At 43.3% G+C, this 17,881-nt stretch overlaps 1 protein-coding gene across 6 annotated transcripts in view; it reads right to left on the bottom strand.

Annotated features, from left to right (window-relative positions):
• LOC118512486 (neuronal acetylcholine receptor subunit alpha-7-like) overlaps nucleotides 1–17,881 on the bottom strand; it is a 91,119-nt gene that overhangs the window by 27,765 nt on the left and 45,473 nt on the right. For all 6 annotated transcript variants that reach the window (XM_036056989.1, XM_036056985.1, XM_036056987.1 and 3 more), the window contains exons 5-7: nucleotides 12,556–12,600; nucleotides 2,700–2,809; nucleotides 1,984–2,164 (exon numbers count right to left, since the gene is read on the bottom strand). In XM_036056989.1, coding sequence (XP_035912882.1) covers nucleotides 1,984–2,164; nucleotides 2,700–2,809; nucleotides 12,556–12,600 — 336 coding nt within the window. The remainder of the gene's footprint in view (nucleotides 1–1,983; nucleotides 2,165–2,699; nucleotides 2,810–12,555; nucleotides 12,601–17,881) is intronic.

Raw genomic sequence — 17,881 nt, 5'->3', positions numbered from 1 at the left:
GCATCCTTGTATTCGAGCTTCTCCAAGATATCTGATCCTCCTGATAACTGATACACCTTCATGGTGCATTACTTATCCACTTTATAGCTCCAGCTGCGTTGTTCAATCCTCGTCGCTCTTCTTGAGGTCGTCGTTATCTTATCCTTTTGTCTGCATGTATGTGTGCCGGGTTACAGATGTTGCATATTATAGTGCTACAGTTTGCTTGTTACAGACACTTAACACACACCCAGTTTTTGTCAGATAAACTCAGGACCTTTTCAGGATGGAGTATGATATGATTCTCATTCGATAGTTCGTATGATGGTTTGTTTCCGGTTAGCAAATAGTTTTCCCCCGCGAAAGAACCGTATCGACGAAGAGTTTTTTGAAGCTGTTCCCGAACTGTCAAACGACGCATGAGCTGGCCCACGATTCCGGGTCTGGCAACTCATCAATTTCCCTCACCCCCAAAACGAACGCTGCAGGATAGGCAGGAGTTCTATCGACCGGTTCGCTTGAGGGTGGCCATTCGCCAAACGGGAACGATATTCAAAAAAGTCTTCGACGGTCACAGGTGCTGCTGGGTCGGGATCGGTGATCTGGCGTTTACTTTGCTCACTTTCTCGCACTGTTCTGTTTGATCCTACCGGACGATTAGATTTGTTTTAGCATCATGCTCATGCCGAGAGATAGTGCTTGATAGTTCCGATTTTTTGAAAACAAAACACTTTTTTTCTGTCCACTTGACATGTATGGTCAGGAAGAAAATGAATTGATTTTCTTTTTCGGTTAGCTTTTCATACTTGTTAAAGAAATCTAACGGAATGAGCATGTACTTCAACAATTCTTTTTCAATGTTTTTTGTACTTTGATGTGGCTTGTATCTATTTTTCCCTATTTATTATAAAATAATAACCCTCACTAAACGCTTTCAAACACCGAAATTAAGCTTTGGTTTCTATAACTTACTTTTCAAAATTCTAAACACTCGTTAAAACACAACAAAACTGAAGCTAACGCGCACTAAAAACACTAAGTTTCCTCGCAATAGGAATTTGAACAAGGAGCGGCACAGTGATAGAAGCCTTTTAGATAAAAATTAAGAAAATAATGAAGGAGCTAATGAAGCTGCCACTACGGTTTTGCGGAGAGGATATTTTGGAAGACACTTAATTTAAGCCAAAAGCGTGATAATTTAATCTTAATGTTTTGCGCAACTCGCTAGAAGATAACTAATTTAGATGAAGGGTTGATTCATTCTGCTATAAAAGATTCAAGTGAAGTTGGTGGATTGTGAAACAATTTGGAAGTGATGAAGCAAGAATCTTAAGAATCATGGACAAGAAAAAGGATCAACGAACTGCCAATTGCGATTTAATCTTTAAGCTGCTGCGATGCTGAAGATAATGGGCAACTAAGTAAGGTAATTAAGGGCCATGGTTTGAGTACACCTAATCCATCTAAAACTCAACTCTCTAGAAGCATGTGGGCAGCAATCGCTTGACTTTCAGTTTTGTTTATGGCGAAAAATATAATCAAAAACACAAATTTCTAACGCAAAATTACTCAACTCAACACATAAAAGTACAGTCATTAGAATCTAGAATCTCCTTCAGGAAACGATCGCCTAGAAAACCAATTCACTTGGATGCTGTTTTGGTGCTGTTTAGTACTAGATTATGAGACGTTTTAGAAACTCATCTCAACTAAACAGCAAACTATGAATTGATTTTCCTTTTCGAACACGATCGCTCAATAGCTTCTAGGCTCTAAAAGGCAAACGTGTGGATAGCAAGTACATCTCCGTCTCGAAGATTCGCCGCATGTTTTACTTGTACGGTACGGTAGGTAAGGCATGTTACTGCTATTGGTTGTACATTTAAGTTTTACTTTTGCTATCTGTTTTATGTCTGTTTGTTGGGCTAAGTATATAAAGGCATAATCATTCATCTGTACAGAAAAAAAAAAACGAAATGTTGTATAGTATGAATCAAATTTTACCTGGAAACCATCATATGTCCAACTACCAAATTTCATTTCACATCTTTGATCGTCAAATGGAAACCACGTTATATCTATTTTACATGTTGATTTGAAGATTCCTGGTGGCACATACAAACAAGACCCATTATTGCGTACGACTACATTTGTTGGGTATGTGCCATCAAAGCCTTCATCAGCACTAAAATATAAATATACGGTAATGATGAGTACATTTCAACTGCCGGTCGGTTGTTTTTTTTTGTGGAAAAGATTAGAGTTTGGTTAGTAAGAAAGGGGTGGGTAAGAAATCGAAACAAAGTTTTTCTGTAGAGGTATTAAGCTTTTTTTTAGTTTGAATTTTGTTACATTTTAAGGGAAAAGGATACATTAAAAAATGGAGCAAATAAGATCGAGAGTTTAAAAAAATGAGATAAAGGAAAGAATGAACTTTAATTGAAAGTTTGGGAGAATAATAAGGAATTGTAAAAAATGTGAAAAATATAATAAGTTCAACAATGCAATAAAGAAACATAAAACTCGAATTAAGAAAAGAATAAAATCAAATAGGAAAATTAAACTTGTCAGGAACCGGGTTTGTTTGGATGGATTTAAATGCAAATCTAATCGTATTTATTGCTTTTAGGTGCTTTTCTCATTTCTCTCTCTCTCTTTTTTAGTTTTGTTTTGATTTCTTCAGAAAGGTAGTGAAGGAGTTTTAAAGAGTGAATAACAACCTGTTGTACATCAAAACATCTGGTTTCCATATCCGATGCGGTGGTATCCGTAGATCTCGCACACCACCATATTCCGATGTGTTCCACCTTAAATTCATATCATTCCATTCCTGAGTTTGGCGGGGGGTTATTGTTTGTTTAATTTAGTTTTTTTTTTGTTTGTTTCAATTTTTTATTGCAACAAAAACGGGTAAATCATGAAAGAATAGTTTTTCGGTTTGGTTTTTTTTCGGGGTGGGTTTGATTGGGTGTTTGTTTGCCCCATCGTCGAGCACGATTGTTTTGTTTGGGATTTGATGTTGTTTCGGGCGAATATTTGTCCACACCACCCGGCGAGCAAATGGGGGCGTGATTTTTCCGTGTTGCATGCAACCGTTCGCACGCAATCGTTTGGAAATTTGAATTTGTTTGTGCACCGGGGGTTTGGTTTTATTGAATGCATTTGCAATCATGACCGCCCGATGCACCGGTGGGTTTTTGATTTTTTTTTTATCACAATTCACACACATACATACAAGACAATTATCCAGAGCACCCGGGGGAGGTTAACACGAGATGAAATGAAATGAAATAGGTTAGAAGAAAGAGAGAGAAAACACGTTATAATAAACACACTTTCCGACGACGACCAGATTCCACTACGGAAGGTTAGAATGTATAAAAAATGTTGCACGGTAAGAGTATTGGTTATGAAACAAACAGTTTTGTGTAGATGAGAAAAATATAAAAAAAGCAATGATTTTGCTATTGCGAACCCCAATCACTTTATCGTCCCGACTCGAGCGAAACACAGAAAGTCTCCAACTGATTCACCTGTTTCGCTATTTTCCTACTCAAATGCTGTTGCTCCGCAGGAGGAGATCATTTTTCGCAGCCTAGTGTCAGCCAGCTGCTATTTCCATACGGTTTGTTTTCTCGGAAAGAAACTCCCGCCGGGACTTTCTCCTCTGTAAAGACCTTATACTGAACGAGACAAGGGTTTGTCACTAGTTATCTAATCCTCGTCGCCTTGGACTAGGTTTCTTGGTGCTTTTTTTTAGCTCTTTCCACACCAGAATACAGAAAAAGAAGAGGGAAATTGGTGAGAAAATATTCAAATTTTCACCCCCAAAAACACGTTCAACTCCAGCGACGGATTCGTTTTGCGGTTCGCTTGTCGTCGGAGGCTAGTGTTTACCAAAACCGCATGAATGATTCATTCCCGAGGCGTGATGAAATCGATCCCAAACCGTGAGCAGAGTGCGATGTTCCCCTTACACACACACACACATACAAAATAAGGGTGGCGATGTGACTACTGACCGCCTTCCAGTGGTGACATAAGCCAACTAGACAACTTTCTAGCGTAGGGCGTCCACCGACTCTTCAGAATCTCCCCGAGGGAGTTCCAGCCAGAACAAGCCGAGTAGAGCCCTATTCTTTCGTACATTGTTCTCATCCAACGATAGTCAGTGGGCAAGGTGGATTGGGGTTAATTGGAGGCTGCAGTCACTCCGTTCCGTCGGGATCGTTCTCACTTCTTTCTGTTAGCTCTATTCTGTCCCTCATCCTCTTCGGAATAACCTCAGTCGGCCACCAGCAAGGAAAAAAACTAGTCATGAAACACAAACGACAATACGCTACCCGAATGCCTAATTCGATCACGTGCACCGGAAACCGAAATCATCCATTTTCCGACGGAGGTCACCACACCGCAGGACGCTTTGTCGTTCCATTTTCATCGGTTCGAGACCCTTGGCAGAGACCAAGAAATTGGTCTCGTTTTTGGGGTGAGATTCGTTTTAATGGCTCACACCGTGAGAAAGAGAGAGAGAGAGAGAGAACGCGAAGGGGGAAAATTACACATTCAAATAAATCGAAATCTTTGGTGTGGGTTATTGTGCAAAAGTCAACGACTAATCTAATTTTAAATTCTACCCCCAGAACATCACGTCAAGAGTGTCGGAGCGGGGGAAGCTCGGAAGATCGGCTGCCATTGGGCGGTGAACAATTGAAAAAGTGCAATCCATACTTTCTTTTCGGGGCAAGATTATGCACAGTACGGGTGATAAACATTAAGGGGCCCAATTGTGTGTGTGTGTGTGTGTGTGTTAGTTTTCTGTTGGTAGGGAGGTTTGTGAATGAATAGTGCTACTTGAATGGAATTTTAATCGAGCACAAAATATAGCTGTGGGAATGGGAAGAGACAGTCGTTCGGTCTTTTGGACGGAAAAGATTGGCTGAAGAGAACTTGTTGGAAATTTACTAAACATTGCAGCATAACAGGCGCGAAAATGCATTCATTCGCATTGAATATTTAGAAATGATCTTGGTTCATGAATGAATGCCCTATGAATTATAAAGTGCATTTTGTGTCATAAAACAAAGTTCATTCGGAATTATATTTGCACGATCTTTTTGGTGAGCTCTTATCGCTTTCCCGCTAGACAATCATCAATCTGGATAAGTAAAAAATCGATTGCCTTCTACGCTGTACGGCACGTTAGCATAGTCCTGCTGGAAGCAACAGTCGTTCACATAGCTATCACCGACCTGTAGTTTACTGACATTGGTGACCTCTCTGATTCTTTGGCATCCCACAGAAAATGCACACCATGTAGTGACTTTCTGAGGACACAAAACTCTGAATTGGCATTGTTCCAAGTTCCATGGATTTGAGGTCAGCTTTCCAATGATCCAGAAACATATCAGTGAATTCCGAGCATTGTCTACGATAGTTTAGCTTGAGCTTCTGGATCAATTGGCTATTGCATCGATACAAACTGCAGAATCTAGGTCTCTGAGTTTAAGATTGCGAGAATTGTTTTTCCAAATCGCAAGTCGTCTAATCCCCATAACGCTAAGAGGGTACAGAGGCATTTAGCAGGGCTTTTCTTGAGCTAAATGAGTCATTTGAGGGTCAACTTTGTCATTGTCTTTAGTAATGAGCTATTTATTTTGTTTTATTTTAATTAAACTTCTCCTCTTTTTCAAATGATATGAATGTCAAATTTCACATAAAAAATGCTGACGTTCAATAAAAAAGGCTCTATAATATTGCAAAAGTACAACGAAATTCCCGCAGCTACAAACTCACAAAGCACTACAAGCTTGCCGACAACAGCCCCAGCACTGAAATTGACACTTCTTTTAGCCGCGTGCGTGCGAATGCGTGGTGTATACTGTATACGGCAAAAACAAATAGCCGCCGGAGAGCATGCAAACCATGTTTAACTTGTTGTACCGGCAGCACCACCAACCATCACCAACGTTGCCGGAAACGACAACGTTCGCGAGACAAACATCGCCATTTTCACCACTGCAATTGCACCGTACAGAATGTCCGGTGAGCAAAAGCCGAGTGAAAACGCGATAAAACACCACACGTAAATAACGGCAGCAGCAGCAGCAGCACGCATTCACTTCCGCCCGACCAAGCAACAGTCAACGGGCCGGAACCCGTAAAAACTATCGATTTCGTTACATGCGTTGGACTGTCGCTGACAGCATCCAAATCGGCACGGGGATGGATGACCCAGTGGGTGAATATATTTATACAAGAAGAAAAAACTACAAACAGCTGCCTCTGCAAACGACAGCTTTTTCCACGGAAAACTTCTTTCCCTGCGCAACACATACAAACACAGCCACTCGCGGAAGAGAGAGAGAGGACAATCGGGAACAAATTGGCATTTTCCAATCGAAGCTCATGTACCCTAGAGGCTGATACGAAACGCACATGGCGCATCGCTGGTGTTGGGGCTTGATGGCCTGCTCTCTTTTTTTTTTGGACCATATTCCTCTCTTCACGCTTTATTTCGTTCAGCTTTCACAATATGGATTTGTTTTTGTACCGAGTGCCATGAATTGTGGGGAGTGTGAGCAGGATTCATCGCTGCCGGCAACATGTGCCAGATGAGCTTTTTAACGCTTTGATCGTTAGTTCAGTGAATGCATTACGTTAGAGGTGCATTACTGCTGTTTATAGCTTAAAAATTTACAAACTATTACTTGTAAGAAAATGTTTTAAAATGAGCTACTTATTGCATAAGGGAAAAATCAAAAAGGATTCTTTCGTACTTCAGAAAAAAATTAAGAAAAATAGAAAAACAGAAGCAAAACCTCCTTATCGACGTAGATTCTTGAAAACCCGTCTGATCTAGCGCAAAGGAAAAATCGAACAGAAAATTTTTAATTGAAAGACATCAGTCAACGAAAAAAAAAACGAGAAAAACTTTGACAGAACACCCTCTGAGAAGGAAGAGACAAAAAAAATCATCGCTTGTGCTAGAGTTTTTCCGAAGTGGAAAACTTTTCTTTTGACCATTAGAATTTTAAACTAACCATCCTCCCTGTTGATCCCTTTTCTTTGGGGGACAGGATTTTCACTCACACAAACACACACACACACACACAGCTGCTTCAGAGTGAAAGAAAAGCCGGGCCACCGATTTTTCACAATCAAACTTTACTCCCACAGGAATCGACCCGAAATTGAATCGAATTTGGCCTTTTTTCCTGCATTTTTACAGCATTTATTTTTTTAATACAAAAGAACTACTAAATGTGTTTTGTTCTATTTTACTATTATCGAATATTTGCGTTACAAAATTCCTTCAACTTGTCCTTCGAAAGATTGATACAGCGCAAAAATCATAGCAGCGCAATTTGTTTCCTTGCCTATCGTGGATCTGTTTGCCTTTATAGGCAATAAATCTGACTGTCGCATACAGGCATTTGTGTCACTTAAGAGGACATGAAACTCGTAATCGGACAGCCGACCAAAAAAGAAAAAGCCCCACACTGATCCAGACACTTCCTGACGACCTCATTTAATCTCGGCGTCACCCGAATGGATAATTAATATTCGAGCAAATGGCAATGGAAGGTCCCGCTCGCCCGCTCGGAACCTGAACTTCTGGGGGGTTTGAGCTGGCCCGAATTGTACTGACAGTGTCCCACAAAAAGTCATTCCAAGCAGAGTTCTGGTTCAGGGCGATCCAATGTCCGGTTCTGGTTAGGGGCCGGTGTGGCAAGATGCAACACGTCATTAAACACATTCATCACCGCCGGCAAGGCCAACCGATGAACGACGGGCTAACCGTCGTTGGGCATCTTTGCGGTGGCCTTGAACGCTACGAAGGGGTTTTTTTTGTTCGTGGGGTGACCACCCACCATGGAACGGGACACGCAACCTCCGGGGATGTAATCAAATTATATGAGCTCCTAAAGCTCCACATTTCTTCGGTGCTCAGACACGGCGGGCGGGATGATTGGGAAGCTAGGAAGCTGACCGCCCCAGGTCCGGAAGGTGGAGATTAATGAGTTTTGCATGAGCTCGCCGAGATCGTCGTCGTCGGCACCGTCATGTGAACTTTCTACCTTCAGGGTTTCGGCGAATCCAGGCAGTCGTAGTGGTAGCAGTCGTATTAGTGGATAGTGGCAGTATCTCCCACCGGTCATTTTCACCCGGTTCATCACGAAGCACTCAGCAGCCGGAATCCGTTTCGGGGTTAGCTCGAAAGGCGTGCAACTCCCATCGCACGTGCGAGACTCACACATTGAAGAGTCGGTGCTGACAGGAGACGCCTTCAATAAGACAGCCAGCAACGAAACAGTGCGACGGCGTGCGTGCGTTTTGCGAGCAGAGAAAAAGTATGTAATTGATACCAGACACCCCCCGGTCACCGTGGAACACCAACTCCCAAATGGCGCATTCACACTGGGGCCAGATAGGAAGCCATCAAGATGAAACAAGAACGCGCGCGTGTGTGAGCGGCCGGTTGATGGTTACGGCCTCCGTAAACCACCGTGACTGATGATGAAGCTTTATGATCATCATACCCGGTGTCCGGTGCATGAGCCCGGAAGGATCACGCACACACAGACACACACACGGAGCTGCCAGATGTAATTTATATCCCTTTCAGCTCGTGCTCGGCCATCCCGGGGATGCAATAAATCATAGATCGTGGTTACCGAGACCGGATGCTAGATTTGCGAATAAGGGTAGTGTGCCGGTAGGTTGTCCAGTGCCCTGTTCCGGGAATTCGGTGAGCATACTTCAAAGGTAGCTTTGCTTATGAAGTTGGTTAGCTTTGTACTCGGCCTTCACGTATGTGTGTGTGTGCAGTTACGGATGAAAGTTGTACAACGAAACGGGAGGAGGATTTGTGGCCGACTATTTATTAATCCAATGAAAGGATTAAGGCTATCGTCAGAATGTTCTGGCTTCAATAGAACCAGGAGCAACATGGGAATTTGGAATGTTTGAGGTGAATCTCACAGCACAGTTTATTAAAAGTATGCTCTTTAAATAAATTCTGGCACCCAAGCAGTGAATGAGGTGAAGCTAAAATATTACGATTCAAACTTGTTTTTCTTTGCTATAGGGTAGTAGTTTTTTTGCTGATGGACCCATCTTAAATAATTCTTGTCTCTTTTATCTTTCTCATAGGAACATTCGACAAGAGCTAAGTTATAACTCCAATATGGTCAAAATAGCATAATTCAGAGCACAAGTTCTCCACCGATTGCTAGTTGGAAGAAGCGTTGGCTAGTGCGTTGGACAGTTAAACACAAATCTTATCTCAATAATCTGAGAGTTCTGAGATTAATTTGTATAAAAATCATTAACTCCGCACGCCAGCCGAGCTCACCCGGGATAAGGAACCCTATCACGGGTTGGAGAAGGAAATGTCTTCAAACTATTATGACCTATACTCTATTTGTAACTTAGGTTTAATAGATACGGCCGGGCCGTTCTTATGGAGTAAAATCACTCCGCACACGCTATGAATCTCTTCTGTCACTATGAAGCTCTTCCCACACATTATTAGGTTTGGAGCTACCGAGAGTCTTCACAATGTTAGCTGCTGTCCGCTTGTCTTCTCTTAACACATGAGTAATTACGAGACTGTGTAGTCTGTTTTAGTAGACAAAGCTTTAAATTTTATCTAATTAAGCTAAGCTAAGACACATCTCTAGTATGATCAAAATTGTGTACTTCAGCATCAACTGGTAGTTGCGAGTAACGTTAGGTAGTGAGCTAAACTGAGCCCTCATCTAAAGTGTCTGAGGAGTCTGAGGGCTTTTCATTTCCAAATCGTTAACTCTGAACACACTATGAACCTCTGAAGTCACTATAAAGCTTTTTCCATGTTTAAAAACTTTTCTCTCACTATATAGCTCAGACCTCGAAAGTACCATTGCAACTATCGGAAGGATTTATTTCAGAAATTCATTCGAACCCTAAGTTTATTTGCAAATTGTTCTTTAATTTATTTATTTAATTTATTTTTACTTCAATTTTATTGGTCTTATTACGTCATAATTTCTTTAAAAAAAACCCATTACAATACAGATATTAATCTCTCTTATTCCACAGTTCAAGTGTGCTTAAAAGCATGTTACGCACTGTACAAAGACAGCCGTAATAGAATTCAGTGCCGTTTGCTATCGCAATGCCCTCCACACAACAATAGCTTGTATTAAGTATGATGATGTGTTTATAAACCCCTTGCTAAGGAGGGAAGGCACAAGCATTTGTAATCACAGCTTTCGCACGCGTCCGCCGTTTAGTTAGAAACCATCGAAAGGCACATTATTAAAAGCACATTATCAGCCACCATCCCTACATTCGAACAGTCACACACACTCGCACAATTCCAAAGAATCCCTGGGAAATGAAAAGACCCGTTTTCATCAGCATTCCCCCGCAGTCCAAAGTAAGGGAAGAACGTGCGTTCAAACACGTCCAGCTTTTGACTGGCTGGCGCTTGTGAAACGCGTCCGAGTACCATCATAAATAAGTAACGAAAATATGCCACCACGGCAAAAATGCCGGTCAAAAATCACCACAAATGATTGTGCCCGACCGCAAGGATTGCCGAGTTCATGTCAGGGCACAGCAAAAAAAAACAAAAAGGTGCCCGGCGTGCCTTGCGCCGGTGCGTAAAAGAAAACGTCTTCACAAAAGAAGCCGTGTAAAAGGAAAACCGGGCCAACACACTCACCCACACACACACACACAGGAAAATGCACACACACCGCGAGGAAGGAAAATGCTGGCGGAGGCTACCAAGTGTGGGAGAGAGAGGGTCAAGTGAGGTCCAAAATAAGATTATATTTCACCAAAAGCGCAATAAATTGCACATCATATTATGGTTTTTGCGGTGGTTCCGGCGGCAGTGAGTGAACAACGGTGAGCACGGTTCCACAATCACAACGCGGACGCGCCAGAAGTTTGTGCTTTTGTTGTTGTTGTTCGCGTTGCCGAAACATTTGGCCAACAGTTGTAATGCCCCCGGGGTGGGGTGAGTTTCGGCTGGACATTCGGGCCGACGTTGCGGGTAGCACTGAATGATGATTGTGGTGGCCGAATGATACCGGTAAAAGCGAGAAATATACATGCGCTCGTGCTGGGGATCACGTGCCTTTGTCTGGTGAGATGCGCACGAGATGGACTTCTCAACCGAATCCAAAGCAAAGCAAAAGGCTCACCAGAGAAGGATATAAATAAAAGCTTATCTGACTCACTGGGGCACTGGACGCACCAAAATGGAAGACGGCGCAAAATCGTTTTGCCCGGTGTAGAAAAGCCCGGTAGAAAGGTATTTCTACCTTGGTCGTATTTTTCCCGCGCGGAACGGAAGTCGAACCTGTCGAAACAAATTGCTCGGCTCATATTTTATTTATTAAAGAGCGTTGTTCCCCATATACGTTTCTGCTGCGTCGCTTCTTGAGGAGGAGTTTTCTTTCCCTTCGCTCGAAGTTTTCAGTGTGACGAAAACGGTTTTCCACTTGAAATGGGAAATTTCCGAGAAGGGGGAGGGGAAGCTGATCAACGGCAACAACGGGGGACCGCACAAACCATCATCAGTACGCAACTCAATTCAATCCGATGAGCAGCTGGGCTTTTGTTTCTCGCTGCGTTGCGAATTGGCTTCCGGTCGCTTCTTTGTTAGTTATGTTGACCGTGAAGTTGCTTTCTTCAACTTACTACCGTTGAAGATGAGTGAGTGAAAAGAATTGTACTTCAGAGCCCGAGAACGATCAAAATTTCTTCTCAATGAGGACGAATTTAACTCTATCACTTGGACAGGCTACAATAGCCGTGTTGGGCGATACAGGGAGAAAAAAGAATTCGAATTCTTCCCCAACTTTCACCAACCGTTCGTCGGTCGGCATCCGGTGCCCGGAACAAGTAATCAGGTTAAAATTGTTTCCGATGCGAGATTGAAAAATGTTTGCCTGCCGACCGGTTCAGCAGCCATCGGCCAAACTGGCGGCAATCGATCTGAGCACGTGATGATTATTCGGCTTCCGGTTGCAGGTTGTGGGCTGCTGGAAAAAGCAACACGTATCTAAAGTCACGTTTGGGTGTCTTGTTTTCTTCCCAGTTCGGATTCGAAACTGTTTAGGTTTGCGGTTCTCTTTCTGCGATTCGACGGGAAAGTGATTGGAGCCAAGCAAAATCGTTAAAATGATCTTAGTATTTGTTTTTTCGCTCGTAATTTAATTCATAAGCAATTGGATGACATAGTTAGACTGAAATGATGTGGATCATTTTTCTTATGATAGTCACGTACGGGAAGCATGAACCGTACCTCTCACCACAGAGAGAAGTTATAAAATAAATAAGTGAAAGTGTGAAACCATACAATGAGGAAATTTGAACCTAAAGTTGACCGCATGGCTCCACTCGCAGCGGTAGCGTAATCGTTCGGTAACGCAAATGGAGAAGCAGGATGCCAACCGAACAGGACTGGGGCGATCCCCAAGCGATCCCGTAAGGATCGACATCGATGCTCCATTCGGCCGCGCACCGATTCCGACCTAACACCCGGGGAGCCACGCCTGTGTCGTTCGTACTTACGAGCTTCAGCCAAATGTTCGTCACTAGTAGCTGATTTTTTTCGTCCTGAAAGTAGAAGAGCAAGAAGAAGAGATAATCGAATTAAAGATACGATTCGTCAGGCATGCTTTCCGAACTATAACCACAAAATTGAATTATCAAGTTTTAGGTGGGAAAAATGGAAACATGCTTTCGCTGGGCCCATCCATTCTGGATGCGGGTAATCGATCAAACACAAAACTTTCGAACAGCAGGTGTTCCGCCACATATATGTAAAATCAAAAACGTTAGTTGGGTAGCAGGCAGGATCACCCTGTACCGAGTAAAATGAGAAGGATCACCTTGGGCAGAGGATGAAAAGTAGATCAGTAGCGAAACGTCAGCAGAGCGATAAGGTCATGAAATAAAGTTGCTGCTCCGTAAATTCTTCAGTTGTTCCATTTCTCCCATTATTACATTTGGTGTCAGAAGTGGGATATACCTATTCCCAAAACCCGTTTGCTGTGTGCGGCTGGTCGTGTTAGTGGTTGCTGTGTGCGCCAAAATAAAGACCTGCACGGGTGTGAATATACCGATACGCAGAAAAGGTTCGCTTTACTAGCTGTGTGCGGCAGGTCGTGTGAGTGGTTGCTGTGTGCGCCAAGGGATCGACGTGCGCGTGTGTGGTAGGCGTTTCCTGGAAAGTATTCGGTGCTTCGGCTGTGTGCTGTTTTTCATGTGAGAGTGCTGTGTGCACTAAAAAGAAACAATCGACGTGTATGTGAGCTGTGTGTTACCGGTCGTGAGGTGTGAATAAACTATGGAACGATTGGTGGAAGAATTTACGCGTGTTGGCCTAGTGCGGAAGTGTGAAATGGCTGGCTTGGCTACGTCCGGCAGTAAAGAGGACCTGGCGAAACGGATCATGGATTCCGGAATAACGTTAGAAGCCGTTCCCGAACAAAATCCCATCGAAGATGCCGCGAACACAACGGGCTATATGGATGCGGAAAGCGGATCGCTAGTAGACGCGACAAAAACGGCCATAATCCATACACCAGTGCAGCCATACTCATTCCGAGATGTGGAGGACGGAATTGAGCCCTATGGAGCGGATTTGACAAAGGATATTAGAGCGTGGTTCGACGATTTTGAGGGTGTCGCAAAAATGGCACTGTGGTCCGAAGACCAAATGTTCATCATGTGTCGACGTAAGATGGTGGGCATTGCGAGAAGTTTCCTGGCGACGGAAAAAACTTTATCATCCTACCCGGTGTTACGATCTAAACTGATAAAGGAATTCGAAAAGATAGTGCGCTCGGGTGATGTTCATAGAAGGCTTATGGCTCGACGGAAAACGCATAAGGAAACTATGCTTGAGTACGTATATGAAATGCAACGCATAGCTCGTGACGCCGATATTGACGAATGCAGCCTAATCGAATACATCGTGGACGGCGTGACCCATGAAACAAGAATGCGTGCGTCACTGTATCGAACGAGCAACATGACCGAGCTAAAGCAGGAATTGTTATTCCTTGAAAGAGCAGAAGCCAAAAGAACATCGGAAAAGAGTGTTACGCGAGTTGAACCAAGAAATCAACGAAAATGTTACAATTGTGGCGATGTCGGACATGAAGCTAAGAAGTGTGTTAAAGAAGAAAACCCGAAAAAATGCTTCGAGTGTGGTGGTGTTGGTCATCGAGCAAGGGAATGTGATTCTCGAACAAAAGGACCGAAATGTTATTCGTGCGGTGAGCGCGGCCACGTGTCGAACAGTTGTCCAAGAAATCGAAACAGGCACAATCCTGCGAATACGAACCTCGTTTCGAGTGAAAATAGTGGAACTGTTGACATGCGCATCGGGCAATACTATTTCAAAACGCTTTTTGACACCGGCAGCGAATACAGTTTGTTACAATACAGTGTTATGAACAAAATCGGTAGCCTATTGTTGGCAAAGACCGACATGTTATTCAACGGTTTTGGTGGAAAAAAAACGAAGGCATTGGGTCGGGTAGAAACCGAAGTGTGTATCGACGGGCAAAATTATCCGGTAATGTCTTTTTATGTGGTCCCAGACAATAGCAGTGTTTACGAAGTGATTTTGGGAAGGGATGCGTTGTGTGCGATGGACGCCTTGGTAACTGCGGAGGGCGTTAAACTAAAACCAAGAGTGAGCGAGAATCAGGAACAATGCGATGTGTTGTGTGCGAATGCTTTGACGATAAACGGCGCAAATGAAGTATCAATACATCATCAGTATCGGAATGAGATAGGGCAAATGATCGAGGATTTCAAAGATAAGGAGAAAACCATCTCGAAATGGTCAAGTAAAAGTCCGGTTGAACTGGAAATTGTTCCCGATGGACAAATAATGCCATTTAGGCATGCGCCCAGCAGGCTGCCTTTCGTGCAGGAACAAGCAGTAAACAAACAAGACGATCAGTTGAAAGCAATCATGGCTGTGTTAGAGAAAGCAAAGTACGATCCTTACAAAATGAAAAACGGTCTATTACATCGAGCTGTGGAAGGGCAAGACTTGTTGGTGGTTCCGCGTCTGATGGAAAGGCAGATAATATCAGATGCTCACAACGCAGGTCACATTGGAGTACAAAAGATGATGCATGGTATAAGACAAAAGTTTTGGATCCCTCATTTGGAGATGAAGGTGCGACAACACATTGGCAATTGTGTTCCGTGTATTTTGCACAATAAAAAGCTTGGATTGAAGGAGGGTTACCTGAGTCCTATTCCGAAAGGGGACGTGCCTTTGCACACACTTCATATGGACCACGTAGGCCCCATGGATACCACAGCGAAACAATACAGGTATATTCTAACAATAGTTGATAGTTTTTCTAAATTTGTTTGGTTATACCCCACACGTACTACAACTGCTGAGGAAGTACTACGGAAACTGGAGTGTTGGTCAGCCGTGTTTGGAAATCCGACAAGGATTATCACCGATAGAGGATCAGCGTTCACGTCCAATACGTTTGCTGCGCACGTTCAGAACCAGAGTATCGAGCACATCGTTTCTACTACCGGAGTGCCACGGGGAAATGGACAAGCGGAGCGAGTTAAACGGACGGCTATAGAAATGCTGGCGAAACTATCGACAGAAGATCCGTCAAAATGGTTTAAGTGGGTGAACCGAGTGCAACGTGCGATAAATTCGTATTATCATTCAACAACGGGCAAAACACCGTTTGAACTGATGTTTGGCGTGAAGATGAAAAATAGCAGTGACGATCAGCTGAGGGAAATTATAAATAAAGAATTGTATGAATATCATGATAACGTAAGGCAGGAATTGCGAAAAGACGCTCGTATTGCTATAGAACAAGCGCAGCGGCGCTACAAGGATCAATTCGATAAGAAACGAAAACCTGCGTCAGGGTATAAGCTAGGAGAGTTTGTAGCTATCAAACGAACGCAATTTGTTGCTGGTAAGAAACTTGCCAGCGAATACTTGGGTCCCTACGAAATTATGCATGTAAACCGCAACGGGCGGTATCGCGTTAGGAAAGTAGGACTTGGCGAAGGACCGCTAGAGACGAGTACAAGTGAAGATAATATGAGGCTATGGGCTTATGCGTTAACAGCAGAAGAGGGAGATGATGAAGATCAAGGGTCTGACTTCAATCAGGACGACCGGATGTAAAATCAAAAACGTTAGTTGGGTAGCAGGCAGGATCACCCTGTACCGAGTAAAATGAGAAGGATCACCTTGGGCAGAGGATGAAAAGTAGATCAGTAGCGAAACGTCAGCAGAGCGATAAGGTCATGAAATAAAGTTGCTGCTCCGTAAATTCTTCAGTTGTTCCATTTCTCCCATTATTACATATATGATCGACTGTCAGCAAATGGGCTGATGGAGGATGGTTAAAGGTTGTTTAGTTGTACTGGGGAAGAACCGTTATTGATAAAGGTTAGTGACAAATTTCTTTGATGAATGAGCTAAAAGCGGACACGGTAGTAATGTTCTGATAAAGTCGGAATGTTGAAAATTGGGCGATTCTTGGAGCAAGTGATGCATCATTAGTTTATCAACTTGATATCATCAATTATCAAAGGACAAACAGGTGCTAAGATATCGGCCAGTAGAGGTCGCCCAGCTCGCCGCTGAATCTAAAGCTAATCAACGGTATTCTCAACATTTCAGGCGTGAAGTACTGGGCGCCTCCATATTACATACGAAGAAGCATCCAATATTTTATTCTGCTGAATGCTATTTGATAATCCCAAAATAAGGTTTTTTTTGCTCAATTTAAAAGAATAATGTCCAACTAAAAACTACGTTTAAATTATTATTTTCATCCGAAGGCAAAGTTGTTTTGTTTATACTTGACCCCTTACGCCCTAAACAGGGTGTATAAAAGTCCCCTCGCTCCTGTATACTATTATTTATTAATCATTTACGATGTATATTGACAATACGGCGTCATGCCGTAATACTGGAATTATAAATAAATAAATAAATTTACGATTTATTGAGTCATACTTGCAAGATTTTCCTCTCCGAACACAGTCTTCCAAAACCTGCCAATACCAAACGTGGACCACTATTTTCCCGTCCGCCCAATCGATTTTCGTTCGACGGATGCACCTGCCCGATCTGGTGTAATTGCATCGTCAAGCTCAAACTATTCTCGCAGGCGATGGAACCCCTAATGGAACTGTCCTGTTTCATGACTCCGACAGACACACAATCACTGCACCGGACCTTCGAAAAGGGGCGAACATAAATGCAAACAAGCTGCAAATTTGGCACCGTGAGGCGGGGTGAGCCTTCACGTCCTGTAGTCCGAAAACTGGCAAGCCTTCAGGCCATGTAACGGCTCTGATCGAGTGTGCTAATTGAACCACCCCCGAACCACGAACTAGAGCACGTACACTTTCTTCGCCCATGTTTCCAGTCTGAGAAATTTGCCCAATCCCCTTAGCGCAATCCCGGACACCACCGTTTCGAAACGGGTTCGAAAGGGATGTAGTCCTTAAACCCGAAAAACCAGACCGGATAAAGGGTGCACAGTCACATACACAGGGGTTGGGAGATTGTTTGGGAAAATCAATTATGCAAGCGATGCCCCCCGGCGATGCCCCCGTATGGGGACGTGTCACACAAAAATGATACTGGTAGTTTTCTCGTTACTTACATGACTCTTACATACATACATGAGCAACGACAGACACACACACACATGCAGAGCAGCGCGAAAAAAAGGGCAACGAATCATCTGCTCCAGCTGGTGGCTGCTTCCCACCAAATATGGGATACGTTGTTATACAACCATGTCGACGGGACCATGTTCTGGGTCCGTTTCCTTCCCAAACTCACATGTCCTTTCTTCCCTGTTCTTCC

This window comes from Anopheles stephensi, chromosome 3 (assembly GCF_013141755.1).
Source record: "Anopheles stephensi strain Indian chromosome 3, UCI_ANSTEP_V1.0, whole genome shotgun sequence".
In the NCBI taxonomy this organism is placed as follows: domain Eukaryota; kingdom Metazoa; phylum Arthropoda; class Insecta; order Diptera; family Culicidae; genus Anopheles; species Anopheles stephensi.
Note: the sequence above shows the minus strand (reverse complement) of the source record. Positions and strands in the feature narration are given on the sequence as shown.